Source organism: Rhinoraja longicauda, chromosome 5 (assembly GCF_053455715.1).
Source record: "Rhinoraja longicauda isolate Sanriku21f chromosome 5, sRhiLon1.1, whole genome shotgun sequence".
NCBI lineage: Eukaryota > Metazoa > Chordata > Chondrichthyes > Rajiformes > Arhynchobatidae > Rhinoraja > Rhinoraja longicauda.
Window position 1 is genome coordinate 21,353,143 of NC_135957.1, and position 14,083 is coordinate 21,367,225.

At 43.3% G+C, this 14,083-nt stretch overlaps 1 protein-coding gene across 5 annotated transcripts in view; it reads right to left on the reverse strand.

The window, feature by feature from the left end:
• znf451 (zinc finger protein 451) overlaps positions 1–10,993 on the reverse strand; it is a 35,294-nt gene extending 24,301 nt beyond the window's left edge. Inside the window, exons 1-4 of one of the 5 annotated variants that reach the window (XM_078399027.1) lie at positions 10,772–10,993; positions 8,949–9,032; positions 6,818–6,901; positions 4,664–4,780 (exon numbers count right to left, since the gene is read on the reverse strand). In XM_078399027.1, coding sequence (XP_078255153.1) covers positions 4,664–4,780; positions 6,818–6,901; positions 8,949–9,017 — 270 coding nt within the window. In that variant the 5' untranslated portion in view covers positions 9,018–9,032; positions 10,772–10,993. Of the gene's footprint in view, positions 1–3,612; positions 4,063–4,663; positions 4,781–6,817; positions 6,902–8,939; positions 9,033–10,732 lie in introns of those variants that run through there. The other 4 variants (XM_078399025.1, XM_078399028.1, XM_078399026.1 and 1 more) reach the window with 4 other exon arrangements.
• Between the last annotated feature and the right edge of the window lie 3,090 nt (positions 10,994–14,083).

The following is a 14,083-nucleotide window of genomic DNA, read 5'->3' on the forward strand; positions in this document are numbered from 1 at the left end:
TATTCATGCTGCATAGCGCAATATCTTATGTTTTTGTTCATTCAACTGATGCTCACTACAATAAACACCATCCAGATAAAATGTGCTTACAAAACAGCACAATTAATCATGTGCTGTTGTTAGCAAGAAAATGCACTTCAGTTGCGGAGATACTTGGTTGGACCATGTGGAGTTCTGGCCACTGTATCCTATGTTCACCTTAATAATGTTCACCTTAATAATCATGTTAATAATGTTCACCTCACGATGTTCACCTTAATAATGGTGGAATAAAGGTTACATAATAAAGGTTCAATGAACTGAAACTTCAGAAAAAAAAATAAGGGAAGTTCTTAAAACAATTCATAAATTCAACAGTGAAGTCAGAAACCTACATCAAGAAAAATCTAATAATTCAACCTCAGCATGCCGAGGAATCAGAACACAAAGCAATTTGTCAAAATATAGGCTGAAAACTGATGAATCTGCAAAAGCCTATTTTTCACAAAAAGATTATCGCAGTGCCACAACCAAGGTGATTTGTTTAGTCCACAGTATATCTGCAGTGCGACCATTTTCCACGGATTGAAAGCAACGTCTTAGAGCACAGACAAGCTCAGAGCTCCACCCCAGCATAAGCATTTTTTGGCAAAAACTGATGACTGGACTAATTGGATTAATTGGACTAAGTGATGCATGGCCTCGAGGAATGAACGGGCACAGAGGGGAAATAATCACAAAGGGAGACAAAATTCTGGAGTAACTAAGCGGGTCGGGCAGCATCTCAGGAGAGCAGGAATGGGTGACTTTTCGGGTCGAGACCCTTCTTCAGACTGATGTCAGGGGAGGGGGCGGGACAAAGATAGGATGTAGTAGGAGACAGGAAGACAGTGGGAGAACTGGGAAGGGGAGGGGAAAGAGAGGGACAGTGGAACTATCTGAAGTTAGAGAAGTCAATTTTCAACCGCTGGGGTGTAAGCTGCCCAAGCGATATATGAGATGCTGTTCCTCCAATTTGCGGTGGGCCTCGCTATGACAATGGAGGAGGCCCATGACAGAAAGGTCAGACTGGGAGACGGAGGGGGAGTTGAAGTGCTGAGCCACCGGGAGATCAGGTTGGTTAAGGCGGACTGAGCGAGGGTGTTGAGCGAAACGATCGCCGAGCCTGCGTTTGGTCTCGCCGATGTAGAGAAGTTGACATCTGGAGCAGCAGATACAATAGATGAGGTTGGAGGAGGTGCAGGTGAACCTCTGTCTCACCTGGAAAGACTGTTTGGGTCCGTGGATGGAGTCGAGGAGGGAAGTAAAGGGACAGGTGTTGCATCTCCTGCGGTTGCAGGGGAAAGTACCTGGGGAGGGGGTGGTTTGGGTAGGAAGGGACAAGGGACAAGGGAGTTACGGAGGGAACAACCTCTGCAGAAAGCAGAAAGGGGAGGAGATGGTAAGATGTGGCCAGTAGTGAGGTCCCGTTGGAGGTGATGGAAATGTTGGAGGATAATTTGTTGTATATGACGGCTGATGGGGTGGAAGGTGAGGACAAGGGGGACTCTATCCTTGTTACAAATGGGGGAGAGGAGGAGAAAGAGCAGAGCTGCGGGATGTAGAGGAGACCCTAGTGAGAGCCTCATCTATAATGGAAGAGGGGAACCCCCGTTTCCTAAAGAATGAGGACATCTCTGATGCCCTAGTATGGAACACCTCATCCTGGGCGCAGATGTGGTGTAGACGGAGGAATTGGGAGTAGGGGATAGAGTTTTTACAGGGAACAGGGTGCAAAGAAGTGTAGTCAAGATAGCTATGGGAGTCGGTAGGTTTGTAGTAGATGTCGGTCACTAGTCTATCGTTAATAGGCTATCAGACTTTACTCCTGCCTCCCAAACAAAACTGGACTTCCACTGAGTCTTAAAATGCAGAGTAAATTTGTCTGCATCCGAATAATAAACAACATCACAGGAATTAGGAATCAGATGAATGAACAATAGGAGATTGAGTCAGAGTAAATGTACTGCAGAAAATGGCTTTACATGCATGCTTCCAACAAATTCTCATTTCTGATGGGGGAGGATTTGTTTTAATTATAGCTGCCAAAGTCTTTCATTTTTGTCTATTCATCAGTTTTGCTCAGGGATCCAACTGCCTTCTGACTCTTCCTAATATCCCATCTGATTTTTTAACATAAAATGTTAATTTTCCATTTCTACCCAATCTGCACCCTCAGTGACAGCCACTAAATTTCAACCAGAGAGCTGAATTTGCCATTTTTTATTATTCCTAGATATATTTGAGCACACAATTCCTTACGTTAATAGACCAACCCCTTTAGTTATGAAGCTGATAAATATTTAATTATGTGGGCACGACTTCAGTAGAAAGGGCTGACTATTTAGGTCTGAGAAGGGAATTGTGAATCTTTGGAATTCTCCATCCCGCAGGGCTGCGTATGTTCAGTCAGTGTATATACGAGGGCAAGATTGATAAATATTCGAGCAAAAGGAAAGAATCAAAGCAATTTAGCATTACATGGCAAAGTGAACTGGAAGCACAGGATTAGGTGAATAAGCTCACGGGATCACAAAGCCTCTTCGTACTGCTGAATGTATTTAAGTGGAGTCTGGATAATTACACGAGAGAGCAAGGAACACAATGAAATGCAGAGCCTCTCTCTATCTGTCCCCTACGGTTGGAATGTGTGGATTTCATTCTTATCCCTTCCTATTTTTAAATAGTACCCAAATCTACCTGGTATACTGTTTTGAATCAGTAACCCCATTGTTAGAATTTTTTCAAAAATAATTATGACAATTTTTACATCAAGGTGAAGATTTAGGTTCTTAATTACAAACTAGACCTCTAACACAGATGGGCAATTACAAGGAACAAACTGGCCAAACTAGAGTGTAAAGCACGACTTGAAACTGCTTAAGTGCCAGCAAAGGCAAACTATTTCTCTAACAAATTCAGAATACTGCATAAAACACATGTCACTGAAAAAAACCCACAGACTTGAGGCAAAGAATCAGCCTTGCAGTTATTGAGAGACAATAGTCTAGACGGCATTCAATTTCCATGCGGTATCACGCCACGCTTCCTTATCTCTCTACTTTGGACAAATCACAAAGCAAGTCCATTTTTACAAAGCACTAGGTGGCAGTATATACCACCTGAACAGAGGCACAAGAAAATCCTTCATTCAGTGCCTCCCCGATATCTCAGAGCACTTTATTGTGGTGCTTATAGTACAGGAACAAGCCATTTGTACCAACCACTCCAAGCTGGCATTTATGTCCCACCTTTCTTCGCCTTAACCTATCAACACTTCTTATTCTCTCAGCTTACCTTCAAATGGGATTTCTGATATTCACCTCAACGACTCCAAGTGGTAAAAAGCTCCATGTTGTCATTTAGCTGAGTAAATAAGTTTTACCCAAATGACCTACAAATTAATGAAGAACTTTTAAAGGATGTTCTCTGCTGCCGTATCAGAAATGGAGCACCCGTATGCACAAAGTAAGCACACACAACACAGCTAAGTGATACGATCAGCTATTGACTGTGCGGTAGATATTGCCCAGAATACTGGAGCTAACACTCCTTCAAAAGCATGCACAGACTCTTTGTTTAAAATGTACTAACTTCAGACATAAGCATCAGGTTACTGGCAAAGGCGTCAGCTTTTACATCCAAAGAGCAGAAGGGAACAGATGGTTTGCACCTCATCCGAAAATGGCACTTTGTGGCATTGTTCACCACACATCACTGGAAAGTCAAGCTTGATTTCAAGAGTGAAGCTTAAACCCACAACCTTCTGACACAGAAGATAAGAGCAGCGCCATGAACCATGACTGAAACATGGGTCGTCCAAGATCATCTGGCTCTCGGAAGACAAAAAAAAGACACATCAATCCACTTAGTCCATTTGAAACAAAATCAACTACACAGTATTGCAACATACAACTTTGGTTCCTTGACCAGCCTCTCTAACAAATATGTAGCCTTCAGTGACAACAGTCAGGTTAAAATGTCTTCAACATCCAAAACAGTTCATCTAACTAGCAACTTACCCATTTGAATTGTAATCCATTCCCGCCACCACTCGTGCAGCATGGCTGCAGAGGGTATTATCGAAAAGAAAAGAGTGCAGCTACCTGCCAAGGCTGCAGCCAAAGAATATCATATAAAAATATAAAAGCAGCAGGCCGAGAACAATAAGATCATAAGACACGCGAGTACAGGTGAAGTGTAGTCCAGATAGCTGTGGAATTCCATAGGATTGTTCATGTGGCAGGAGCAGAATTAGGCCATTCAACCCATCAAGTCTACTCCACCATTCAATCATGGCTGACCTAGCTCTCCCTCCTAACCCCATTCTCCTGCTTTCTCCCCATAACTCCTGACACCCGTACTAATCAAACCCGTACTAATAACATGATCCTAAGCAAACTTTTGTCAAGCAACATCGCAATTTAGAAATGCATTTCTGTTCCTTTCTCATTGCAAGGTGAAAATCAGAAATCTCTAACCGAAAGCTCTGCACTACACATAGGTTCAAGAAGCAACATCACCACCGAGGGGAAATTTGGTTCATTAAGGATTGAACCTTTCAGATGTATTTTATATGTGATTTATTTCTTGAGGAAAACCCACTACTTCCAAAATCTTGATAAGTTTAAGATTTGGAATTTACTTGAAAAGCTTTGTTTTTCTCTTCTTTCAGCTGTTTCTCAACTTCGACATGACGTGCCAAACGATCCAATGTTGACGAAACTCTTGCCTTTTGCCAATCAATGTGATCCTTTGGTTTCTTAAAAAAGACAATGAATAACAGCAACTGTGACATTTTTTACAACAGACGTGAAACAAAAATATATAGACCAGTAGCTCATCTTAGATTACAATTTTATTTTAAATTCATTCTTGGGGATGTTACTGCCACAAAATGTATTGCCCATCCCTTAGATTCGTATTAGCTTACGGTCGTATACATCAGGGTGCAAATGAATTCCTTGCTCGTATGACGCTCAGAGTAAACAGAATACATGGCCCAAGGTGTTAATGGTACTGTTTGAAAAGCAGGATTTCAGTCAGATACAGCACGAGGCAGCCATTTTACCAATGTTCATAGTTTCTAGGTCAGTTTATTGTCACATGTACCAATTAAGGTACAGTGAAATTCGAATTACCATACAGCCATACTAAAAAAAAGCAACAAGACACATGACTACATAGAAGTTAACATAAACATCCACCACAGCGGATTCCCCAAGTTCCTCACTGTGGTGGAAGGCAATAAGGTCCAATCTCCTTCCTCTTTATTTTTTTTTTAAGTTTGAAAAACTATCTGACTACACCTAGATTCTTGATTAGTACCAGGTGTCAGAGGTTATGGGGAGAAGGCAGGAGAATGGGGTTAGGAGAGAGCGATAGATCAGCCAAGATTGAATGGCAGGGTAGACTTGATGGGCTGAATGGCCTAATTCTACTTCTATCACTTATGACCCATCATCTCTATTTCCCAAGGAGATTCGGTAAGTCACCAAATACTCTATTGAACCTCCAAATATATATATATATATATATATATATATGCCAGAGAGAAAACTGACTAGTTGCATCACAGCCTGGCTTGGTAACTCAAACGTCCACAGGCAAAGATGGCTACAGAGAGTGGAGATACTTCCCAATCCATTGCAGGTGCTGACCAACCCACCAAAGGCATCTATAACAGGCACTCCTTCAAAAGGACCAACGCTATTTTCCTACCTCCCCTCACCATTATCCAAGGCAGTGCTTTCCAGGCACCCACCAGCTTCAAAATAGCTGTCCCGCACATCATCTTTAAACTTTGCCCCTCTTACCTCAAAGCTCTGCTCTCTAGTCTTCGACATCTCCTCCCTGGGAAAATGGTTTTGACCGTCTTAACTTCTCATACTTCTATCAGGTGGCCCCTCAGCCTCTGAAGTTCCAGGGAAAACAATCCAAGCCTGAACAACCTCTCCATGTAGCTAATATCCTCTGACACAGGCATCATGTGGAGGACAAGCAGACAACCCAAGGGGCACATACAAGAGGAAGAAAATAACTTGGGAGACCCAGAATGACACAAGGCACAGCTAAAGAAACAAACCATTCACCAATCCACACTGCTGACTCAGCTCCACATAACGCCCTCCCATTGCTTTGTCAAAATCCAGCAGCCACACTGTCCTCTTCAGTGCCCTATCCAACTTCCTTTCAAATGTGGCTATCGAAACGTATAAGATTATTAAGGGGTTGGACACGTTAGAGGCAGGAAACATGTTCCCAATGTTGGGGGAGTCCAGAACAAGGGGCCACAGTTTAAGAATAAGGGGTAGGCCATTTAGAACTGAGATGAGGAAAAACTTTTTCAGTCAGAGAGTTGTGAATCTGTGGATAGCGGAGTCAGGGGGTATGGGGAGAAGGCAGGAACGGGGTACTGATTGAGAATGATCAGCCATGATCACATTGAATGGCGGTGCTGGCTCGAAGGGCCGAATGGCCTCCTCCTGCACCTATTGTCTATTGACACATTCACCTCAACTTGTGGTAGCACCTTGTACATTCTAAATACTTCTAGATGAAAAATGTTTATCATGAATTTCCTATTGGATAGATCTTGGATTAACTTGGCTGAAGAAGGGTCTCAACCCAAAACGTCACCTATTCTTTTTCTGCAGAGATGCTGCCTGTCCTGCCGAGTAACTCCAGCATTTTGTTCTACCTTCTACTTATCAACTCTGGTTTGGTTTTTACATTGCTCAAACAGAAGTATCTTTTCTAGATTTCTCCTCAATCAAAGCATTCAATTGAAAGTACTCACCCTGCTATGCCGTGCGGTGTTTCCTTCATTGTCTTCATCACTTGATAGATCAATACATTCCAAAACAGGCCTTAATGGCTGCTCCTTTAAATCACAAAAAGAAAACGTTGTTACTCCACAGGCTTGTTTTAACACAAAGTTGTAGCACCACACCTCACAATAACTCCAGAAGCATTGATCAAAGCAAAAGATACGTTGCATAGCCTCTTGGCCAAAAGAGTTGGTTAAGTGGTTCCATGGAGATGCCAGGCCAACTCGGATCACCTCAGTTACATCACTAACAGGAAGCATCTGGATCAACTCCACGTGACTCCAGACTCTGAGGCTTCAGCCTCCCCCACCCACCTGCAGCTCAAACATTTCTTTCCTGGTTCTGCCAAAAGGTCTTCAACCTGAAACATTATCTGTTTGTCCCCCCACAGATTTGCCCCGACCTGTTGAGTGTTTCCAGCATTTTTTATTTTAGATTGCCAGCACCTGCCGTTTTTCTTGATTTTCATTTATCCACTATCTGCCACCCAATGTCACAAAATGTAAAGTGAAATTACTCAAACAGAAGAATTATAGAATACTAATCATGCCTTGGACATTCCTGTCCAAATCATTGATATAAACCACAAACAGCATTGGGGCCAGCACCAATCCTTGAGGCACACCACTCGTCACACACCTCCAGTCCAAAAAACAACCTTCCACCGTCGCCCTCTGTTTCCTTCTATGAAGCCAATTTTCTATCCAGACAACTACCTCTCCTATGCGATCTAACCTTCCAGAGCAACCTACCATGCAGAATCTTGTCAGATGCCTTGTTGAAATCCAGATAGACAATGGTTACAGCTTTGCCCTCATCAACATTTTTGGTCACATCACCAAAAAACTCAGATTTGTGAGGCACGATCAGCCAGCAATCAGACTAAACCAGCAACCAGTGTTTAAATTTCAGAAATAAAATCACTTATACGAGTTAACTTCCATCTGCCATTCTTTGGCCCACTTTCCAGGTTGAAATCTCAGATACTCTTCTTCACTGTTCACTCCAATTCTGGTGTCATCCACAAATCTGCGCTCCATACCATCTACTTTCTCGTCCAATTTATTAGTACAGATAACAGTGTACCCAGCATGAATCCATGCAGCAACACCAGTTAAACACACTTATCACTGGGCATTGCTTCCCATCTCACAAAATGTGTCATCTGCTTGCAAACAAGATAGTTCTCCAAAGTACACAACCCCAAAAGATGTTTAAGAGTTGCTGCCAACAACACATCTTCTAACACACCTCAAAGACCCCATGATAGTAATGGACATATTGAAGTGTGGCCCATGCAACCTGCCTGGTGCAGAGGCAGACCTTGCTTTGTTTATGCCTACTCATATACCAGCACTTAAAGGCAAGAGGAATTCCAAATAAAATACCCAGCACGTAAGCAGTGGCAGTGTTGTGGGCCCTCAACTGGTGAAAACCAGAGAGGATAAAATAAAAGATAGAGTTAAGCATAAAACATTAAAGTATGCTCCCGAATAAATGCAACAAAGAATAATATGCCAGAAACATGTTCAGCTTAGAGAAACATTTTTCAACACTGCACACCCAAGACATTAAAGTACCACGTCAAGTTGAGTTTATTATTGTACACACAAGTATGGTGAATTAAAGGCACAGCAAAAATCTTGCTAGCAACAGCATCACAGGTACATGAGTTCTATCTATCTTTTATTTTATCCGCTCTGGTTTTCACCAGTTGAGGGCCCATAACACTGCCACTGCTTACGTGCTGGTGCTGGGTATTTTATTTGGAATTCCTCTTGCCTTTCAGTGCTGGAATATGAGCAGGCATAAACAAAGCAAGGTCTGCCTCTGCACCAGCCAGGTTGTCTCCAGGCACACGACCTCTGTCTCCAGGTACACTGTACCTTAAGCACCATGTCTCAATCTGGTCCATAGAAACCAGAGGATGTTTAGCTCCCCAAGAATGACTTGGAAAATAATTATCTTTAGAACAACAGGAAATCACTTCTGATGAGTGCCATTTTGAGTTGAATGGCATAATTTATACAGCTGGACAGCAGAGTAAAGACATCTCCCAAAAAAAAGAGAATCGAGAATGTATAGGCTTACAATACATACGCTCACAAATATCACTTCCTCTTCATTTTCAGATTTTCCTGGTGATATCAAAGCATCACTGGACGACATGACAGAAATTGGGGCCTAAACAGAAAGAGACCAGTAAAAATTGCTAATAGCTTCAAACTTTTGCAGACATGTCTATAAAATCTATTGGTAGACTGCCCTTTTTAAAGCAAGGCCGAAAAGTGAAGTAGCCATTTGAAAAATGCCAGTCAGCAATGTCATTTCTTACACATTTGTTACAATGTACTGAGCTCAAAAGCAAGCAAAAATCTAAACAGCACCCACTGAATGTAACAGTTCCCCAGAACCTCTGTGGCTGGAGCTTCTTAACTAAAGGTTTTCCTTGGTACCATGATCGTAGGAACAAGAGCGTAGATTTGTAGGTTAATTGGCCTGGTAAAATTGCAAATTTTCCCTAGTGTATGTAGGATAGTGTTTGTGTCCAGGTATCGCTGGTTGGTGCAGAGTCAGTGGGCTGAAGAGCCTGTTTCCAAGCTCAATCTCCAAGTTAAAGGAGTGAGACATTCAACCCCCTTAACCCCATCAATTAGTTCATGACAGACCTGCACCGCGACTCCATCAACCCACTTTATAAGCTTTCTTTGAGTATCAGTCAAAAGATAACAACATTTTCCCATGTGCACATAGAGTTAAAAATGTTTAATTTGTCTGCTGTCCTGGCAAATCATACTGCGCATATCGGATAATGTGACAGAAGAAATAAACATAATAAATTAGAGTAAAGCCAAGTGCTCGAGTAACTCAGCGGGTCAGGTAGTATCTTTATTTAAAGTATTTTAGTTTAGAGATATAAGCGTGCAAACAGGCCCTTCAGCCCACCGACCACAATCACCCATACACTATTTCTATCCTACACACTAGGGACAATTTACAGAAGTCAAATAACCTACAAACCTGCACATCAACGGAACATGGGAGGAAATCAGAGCACCCAGAGAAAACCCACATGGTCACAGGGAGAACGTAAACTGTACAGCCAGGATGGAACCCGGGTCTCTGATGCTGTAAGGCAGCAACTCTACCACTGCACCACTGTGCACTGTCTCTGAAGACATGTAGGTGCTGTTTTGGGTCAAGGTGCTTCTTGAAACTAATCCATCAGACTGAATCTGAAGAAGGGTCCTGATCCAAAACATCACCTATTCATGTCCCCCAGAGATGCTGACTGGCCCACTGAGTTACTCCAACGCTTTTATTGTTGTAATCCGTCATCTGTAGATCCTTGTCGCTAACAAAAGTGTTAACTATCATACTCAACACCCTTGTCAAACAATCTTAGATTTTACACAATTAGCATCCCCATACAACCTTGTTATTAACATAAAGCAGCTCTATTTTCCACTGTTCCCCATTGCAAGTTCTTATCTCGCTGCATTCCTAAATAGTCTGCTATCAGTTTCACAATCAGAGCTCCTTGTTCTGGACTATTTTCCCTCCATATCAATCACATAAATATCTTTAACCATTTTGAAGCACTTCAACCCATCCTCATTGTTTGACTCTTTCAACCCTATCATCTGGAGAAAGGGGGCTGAACTCACAATCCCAACAAGTTGGTCTACAGGGGAATGGAAGGGGCAAGAGTTAGATGACATAGACATAGCATTTCAATAAAGTTACGCCTACAGAACTAATACGTAGGAATACATTAGTTGCACAACTGCATTGAAATAAGATGACTTTTCAAACAAAAACATAGAAACTGAACCTCCCTGCCCCTTCCAGCCTGTCTTCTTGGATTGCTGCACTGCTCGGACCTGCTCTGATGTGTGCAAAGCACAAACTGCTCCCTTCACCTCCTCCCCGAAGTCACGGGTGAAGAGAAGCTCCGGTCCCTCCCGCGGATGCTACTGCCGGCGTGATCTCGGCGGAACCAGCCTTCTGCATGGAGGCCGCCCCCGTGGCTCAGCAAGGGCAAGGGCAAGGCCAGCGTTAAAGCTGCAGCGCGGTGGGAGCACGGCTCCGGGCCGCTGTCACGCTGCCGCCCTCAGCATCAGAACCTTCCCCGGAGCACGCGCCCGCTCCTCCAACCCACGATCAACCCCGCCATCCGCGTTCACTGCGCCTGCGCCGCGCCGACTCTCCCACTGCCGCCAATCCCAGCCCGCCAGCCAGTCCCTGCTCCCCCAGTCACTGTGCCTGTGCCTGTGCGGCTGCCCGGCGCTGCCAGCCAGCCAGCCCACAGCTGGTGTCTGCCTCACAATGCGGACGGTGCGTGTGTTTGCCTGCATCAGCAGTGCTGCCCAACTTGGTCCCTGGCTGCACAGGTAGAGATGGTTTAGGAAAATTACATGCCAGCATTTTAAACTAAAATAACAATAACAATATCACCAGTAAATGCACAATGAGAAAGAGCGATTAATCTCCCCAGTCTGAAGAAGGGTCTCGACCCGAAACGTCGCCCATTCCTTCTCTCCTGAGATGCTGCCTGACCTGCTGAGTTACTCCAGCATTTTGTGAATAAATACCTTCGATTTGTACCACCATCTGCAGTTATTTTCTTAATTGCCCAGTAAATGGCCATATTTTCACTTTAATTACAGCAAGACTTGGTGTTTTTGCATCAATGTCTTTTTCTACAGTTTTCATCATTTTATTGCAGAATTTATGTGTAATTTACATATATAGTTTGTTTTTGTGTTTGTGTCAAAATGTCTGTGATGCAGCTGCAACAAGCAAGATTTTCATGATTTCATGCAAGGATTTGAACAAGTAATTGTCCAAATTATGATAGCTTTTGGTGCAATATTAAAATACATCCTTGGCTGGATGCAAAGAATAATGTGTCACTCATTTTCAGACAAAAACTTTCATCCCTGTAATTTATTTGGTGCATGTCTCTTAAAATAAAGTGTTTTAAAGTACTGCCCTGCAGATTATGAAACGCCGGAGCCAATTTCACATAAGTTCCAACATATAAGAACATACATTTTACATGCAACAATATAAAAATGACCAGCCAATTATTAATAATTTGGCTGTAAGATAATTATTGCATCAGGGAGACTCTCCTGTCTTCAGTGTAGTTTCATGGATTTTTTTTGCATTTATCTGGCAGAGTTGGTGGGAACTTACTTATACACCTGATCCAAAGGAGAGCAAGCATGACAATGCAACATTCTGTTGGTACTAAATTGCTTGCTGTATTTCCTACACAACAACGATGACAATAGAATTGGTACATGCATGCTTTTGACCACCCTCTGCCACAGCTCCTATTCATTCCATCTCAACCATCCTTCCATGAGTTCCACTTGTAGGGGTTTTGTTCCCTTTGCTCCACTTCGGGCCCAACTGCCCGAGTGATTCTCTCCCTTGTCGGTGGGTCAAACGGCCACCCCGGCCACCACTCCACTCGAGCGGTTCCCAAGAGAGAATACAAAAGGGAGAGTGGCCGTTTCGAGGCACCCGGATTCCCCTGGGTTCTAGACCTCGGAATTATGGTGGGATATGATAAAAGGTTGACTTGACCAGAGCGTGCTGATGAGAGAAAACAGAAACCCAGACGGACTCAAAGCGAGTCTAAAATGTACAGGCTTTATTAAACAAATGGAAAATCAAATCTCACCAATACTACATAACACGTGACAAAACTTATGCTTTAAACTAAGACTATGGAAAGAAAATCATCGGGCATGTCGTAAAAACTTACTTTATACAATTTAATTACAAATACACACCCCCCCTCTCCTCTCAACCTCTATCCTATTTCGGGAACTTCACCAGGTCGTCTGGGGTACTTAGATTGATGCAGGGTCAGGAGCCGTCCAACAGAGCAGCCAAAAACCAAGAAGGGGCCTCTTCTCTTGCTTGCTTGCCTGCTCCCCTTTTTCTACCCGAGAGTTTCTCCCTTGAAAACTCCCAGGTGATCCTCTGGACAAAAGGGTCTTTTGATGATTGCCAGTTTCGATCTGGCATGAACAATAGGCTTCCGATGATAATGGGTTTGCTGATGTCACGATGCATCGGCCTAATCGTTATTCCATCACCTGGATGGGCTCCCATTGTCCCGATGGATGGACCATTTACAATGGTGATTGTCTTGCTGCTGGGCTATTCACCCCCGTCTGCTGGGCTCCGTTCCTTCCTTTGTCTTTCCAAGGTAATCTCGTTATCTCTGTCCCGGCCTTTCCTGTTCTCACCACTCGCATAGTCATGTGGCGGCTCAGGCCCACAGACAGGCTTTGAACTTGTTCTTTCTTTGTGATCCCTTGGGGGGCTGTTTGTGTTTTTGCAGCCAGCATGTCTGTTTTAAAAAATGTCCAGGTCCTTATTCCCGAGTTCTTCCATCATTTTGGAGGATTTGCCCCAATAACTTACACACTCACTAAACCACAGTCAGAGTTTCAATGTAACACTCTGCTCTTTTGTTTCAGCCATCAAACCTTATAATTTTTTTCTAAAACATTTTTATGTTTTGCACGTAAAAAGGCTATTGCTAACTCTCGACTCGATAACAACTATACCAATTTTTCCACTGCCCTTACTCTAACCTATCATCTTCTGAACGCAGTGTTCCATTCACCAAACAGTAACCCCAGCATTAACATCAAAGCTGTTGACAAAGGTGGAGTTGCTGGGGTATCAGTTCATTGACATCTCATAAGTCCCTCTGGACCATGACGCCACCCTTGAATATCAGCCAAACAGACACTGACCTAATTTGTAGAAACAAGGAACTACAGATGCTGGTTTACGAAAAAGACCAAAAGTGCTGGAGTAACTCGATGCCTCAGACAGAATTTCTGAGGAACATTGATAGGTGACATTTCGGGTCGGGACCCTTCTTCAGACTGACTTTGGAGATTTAGACTTTGGAAATACAGCATAGATAAAGGCCCTTCAACCCACCGAGTCCACACTGACCAGCGATCACCCCGAACACTAACACTATCCTACACACTAGAGACAATTTACAATTTTTACCAAAGCCAATTAACCTACAAACCTGTACGTCTTTGAAGTGTGGGAGGAAACCAGAGCACCCAGAGGAAACCCACGCAGCCACAGGGAGAAAGTACAAATTCCGTACAGACCGCACCCGTAGTCAAGATCAAAGCCGGGTCTCTGGCTCTGTAATGCAGCAGCTCTACCGCTGCATCACCATG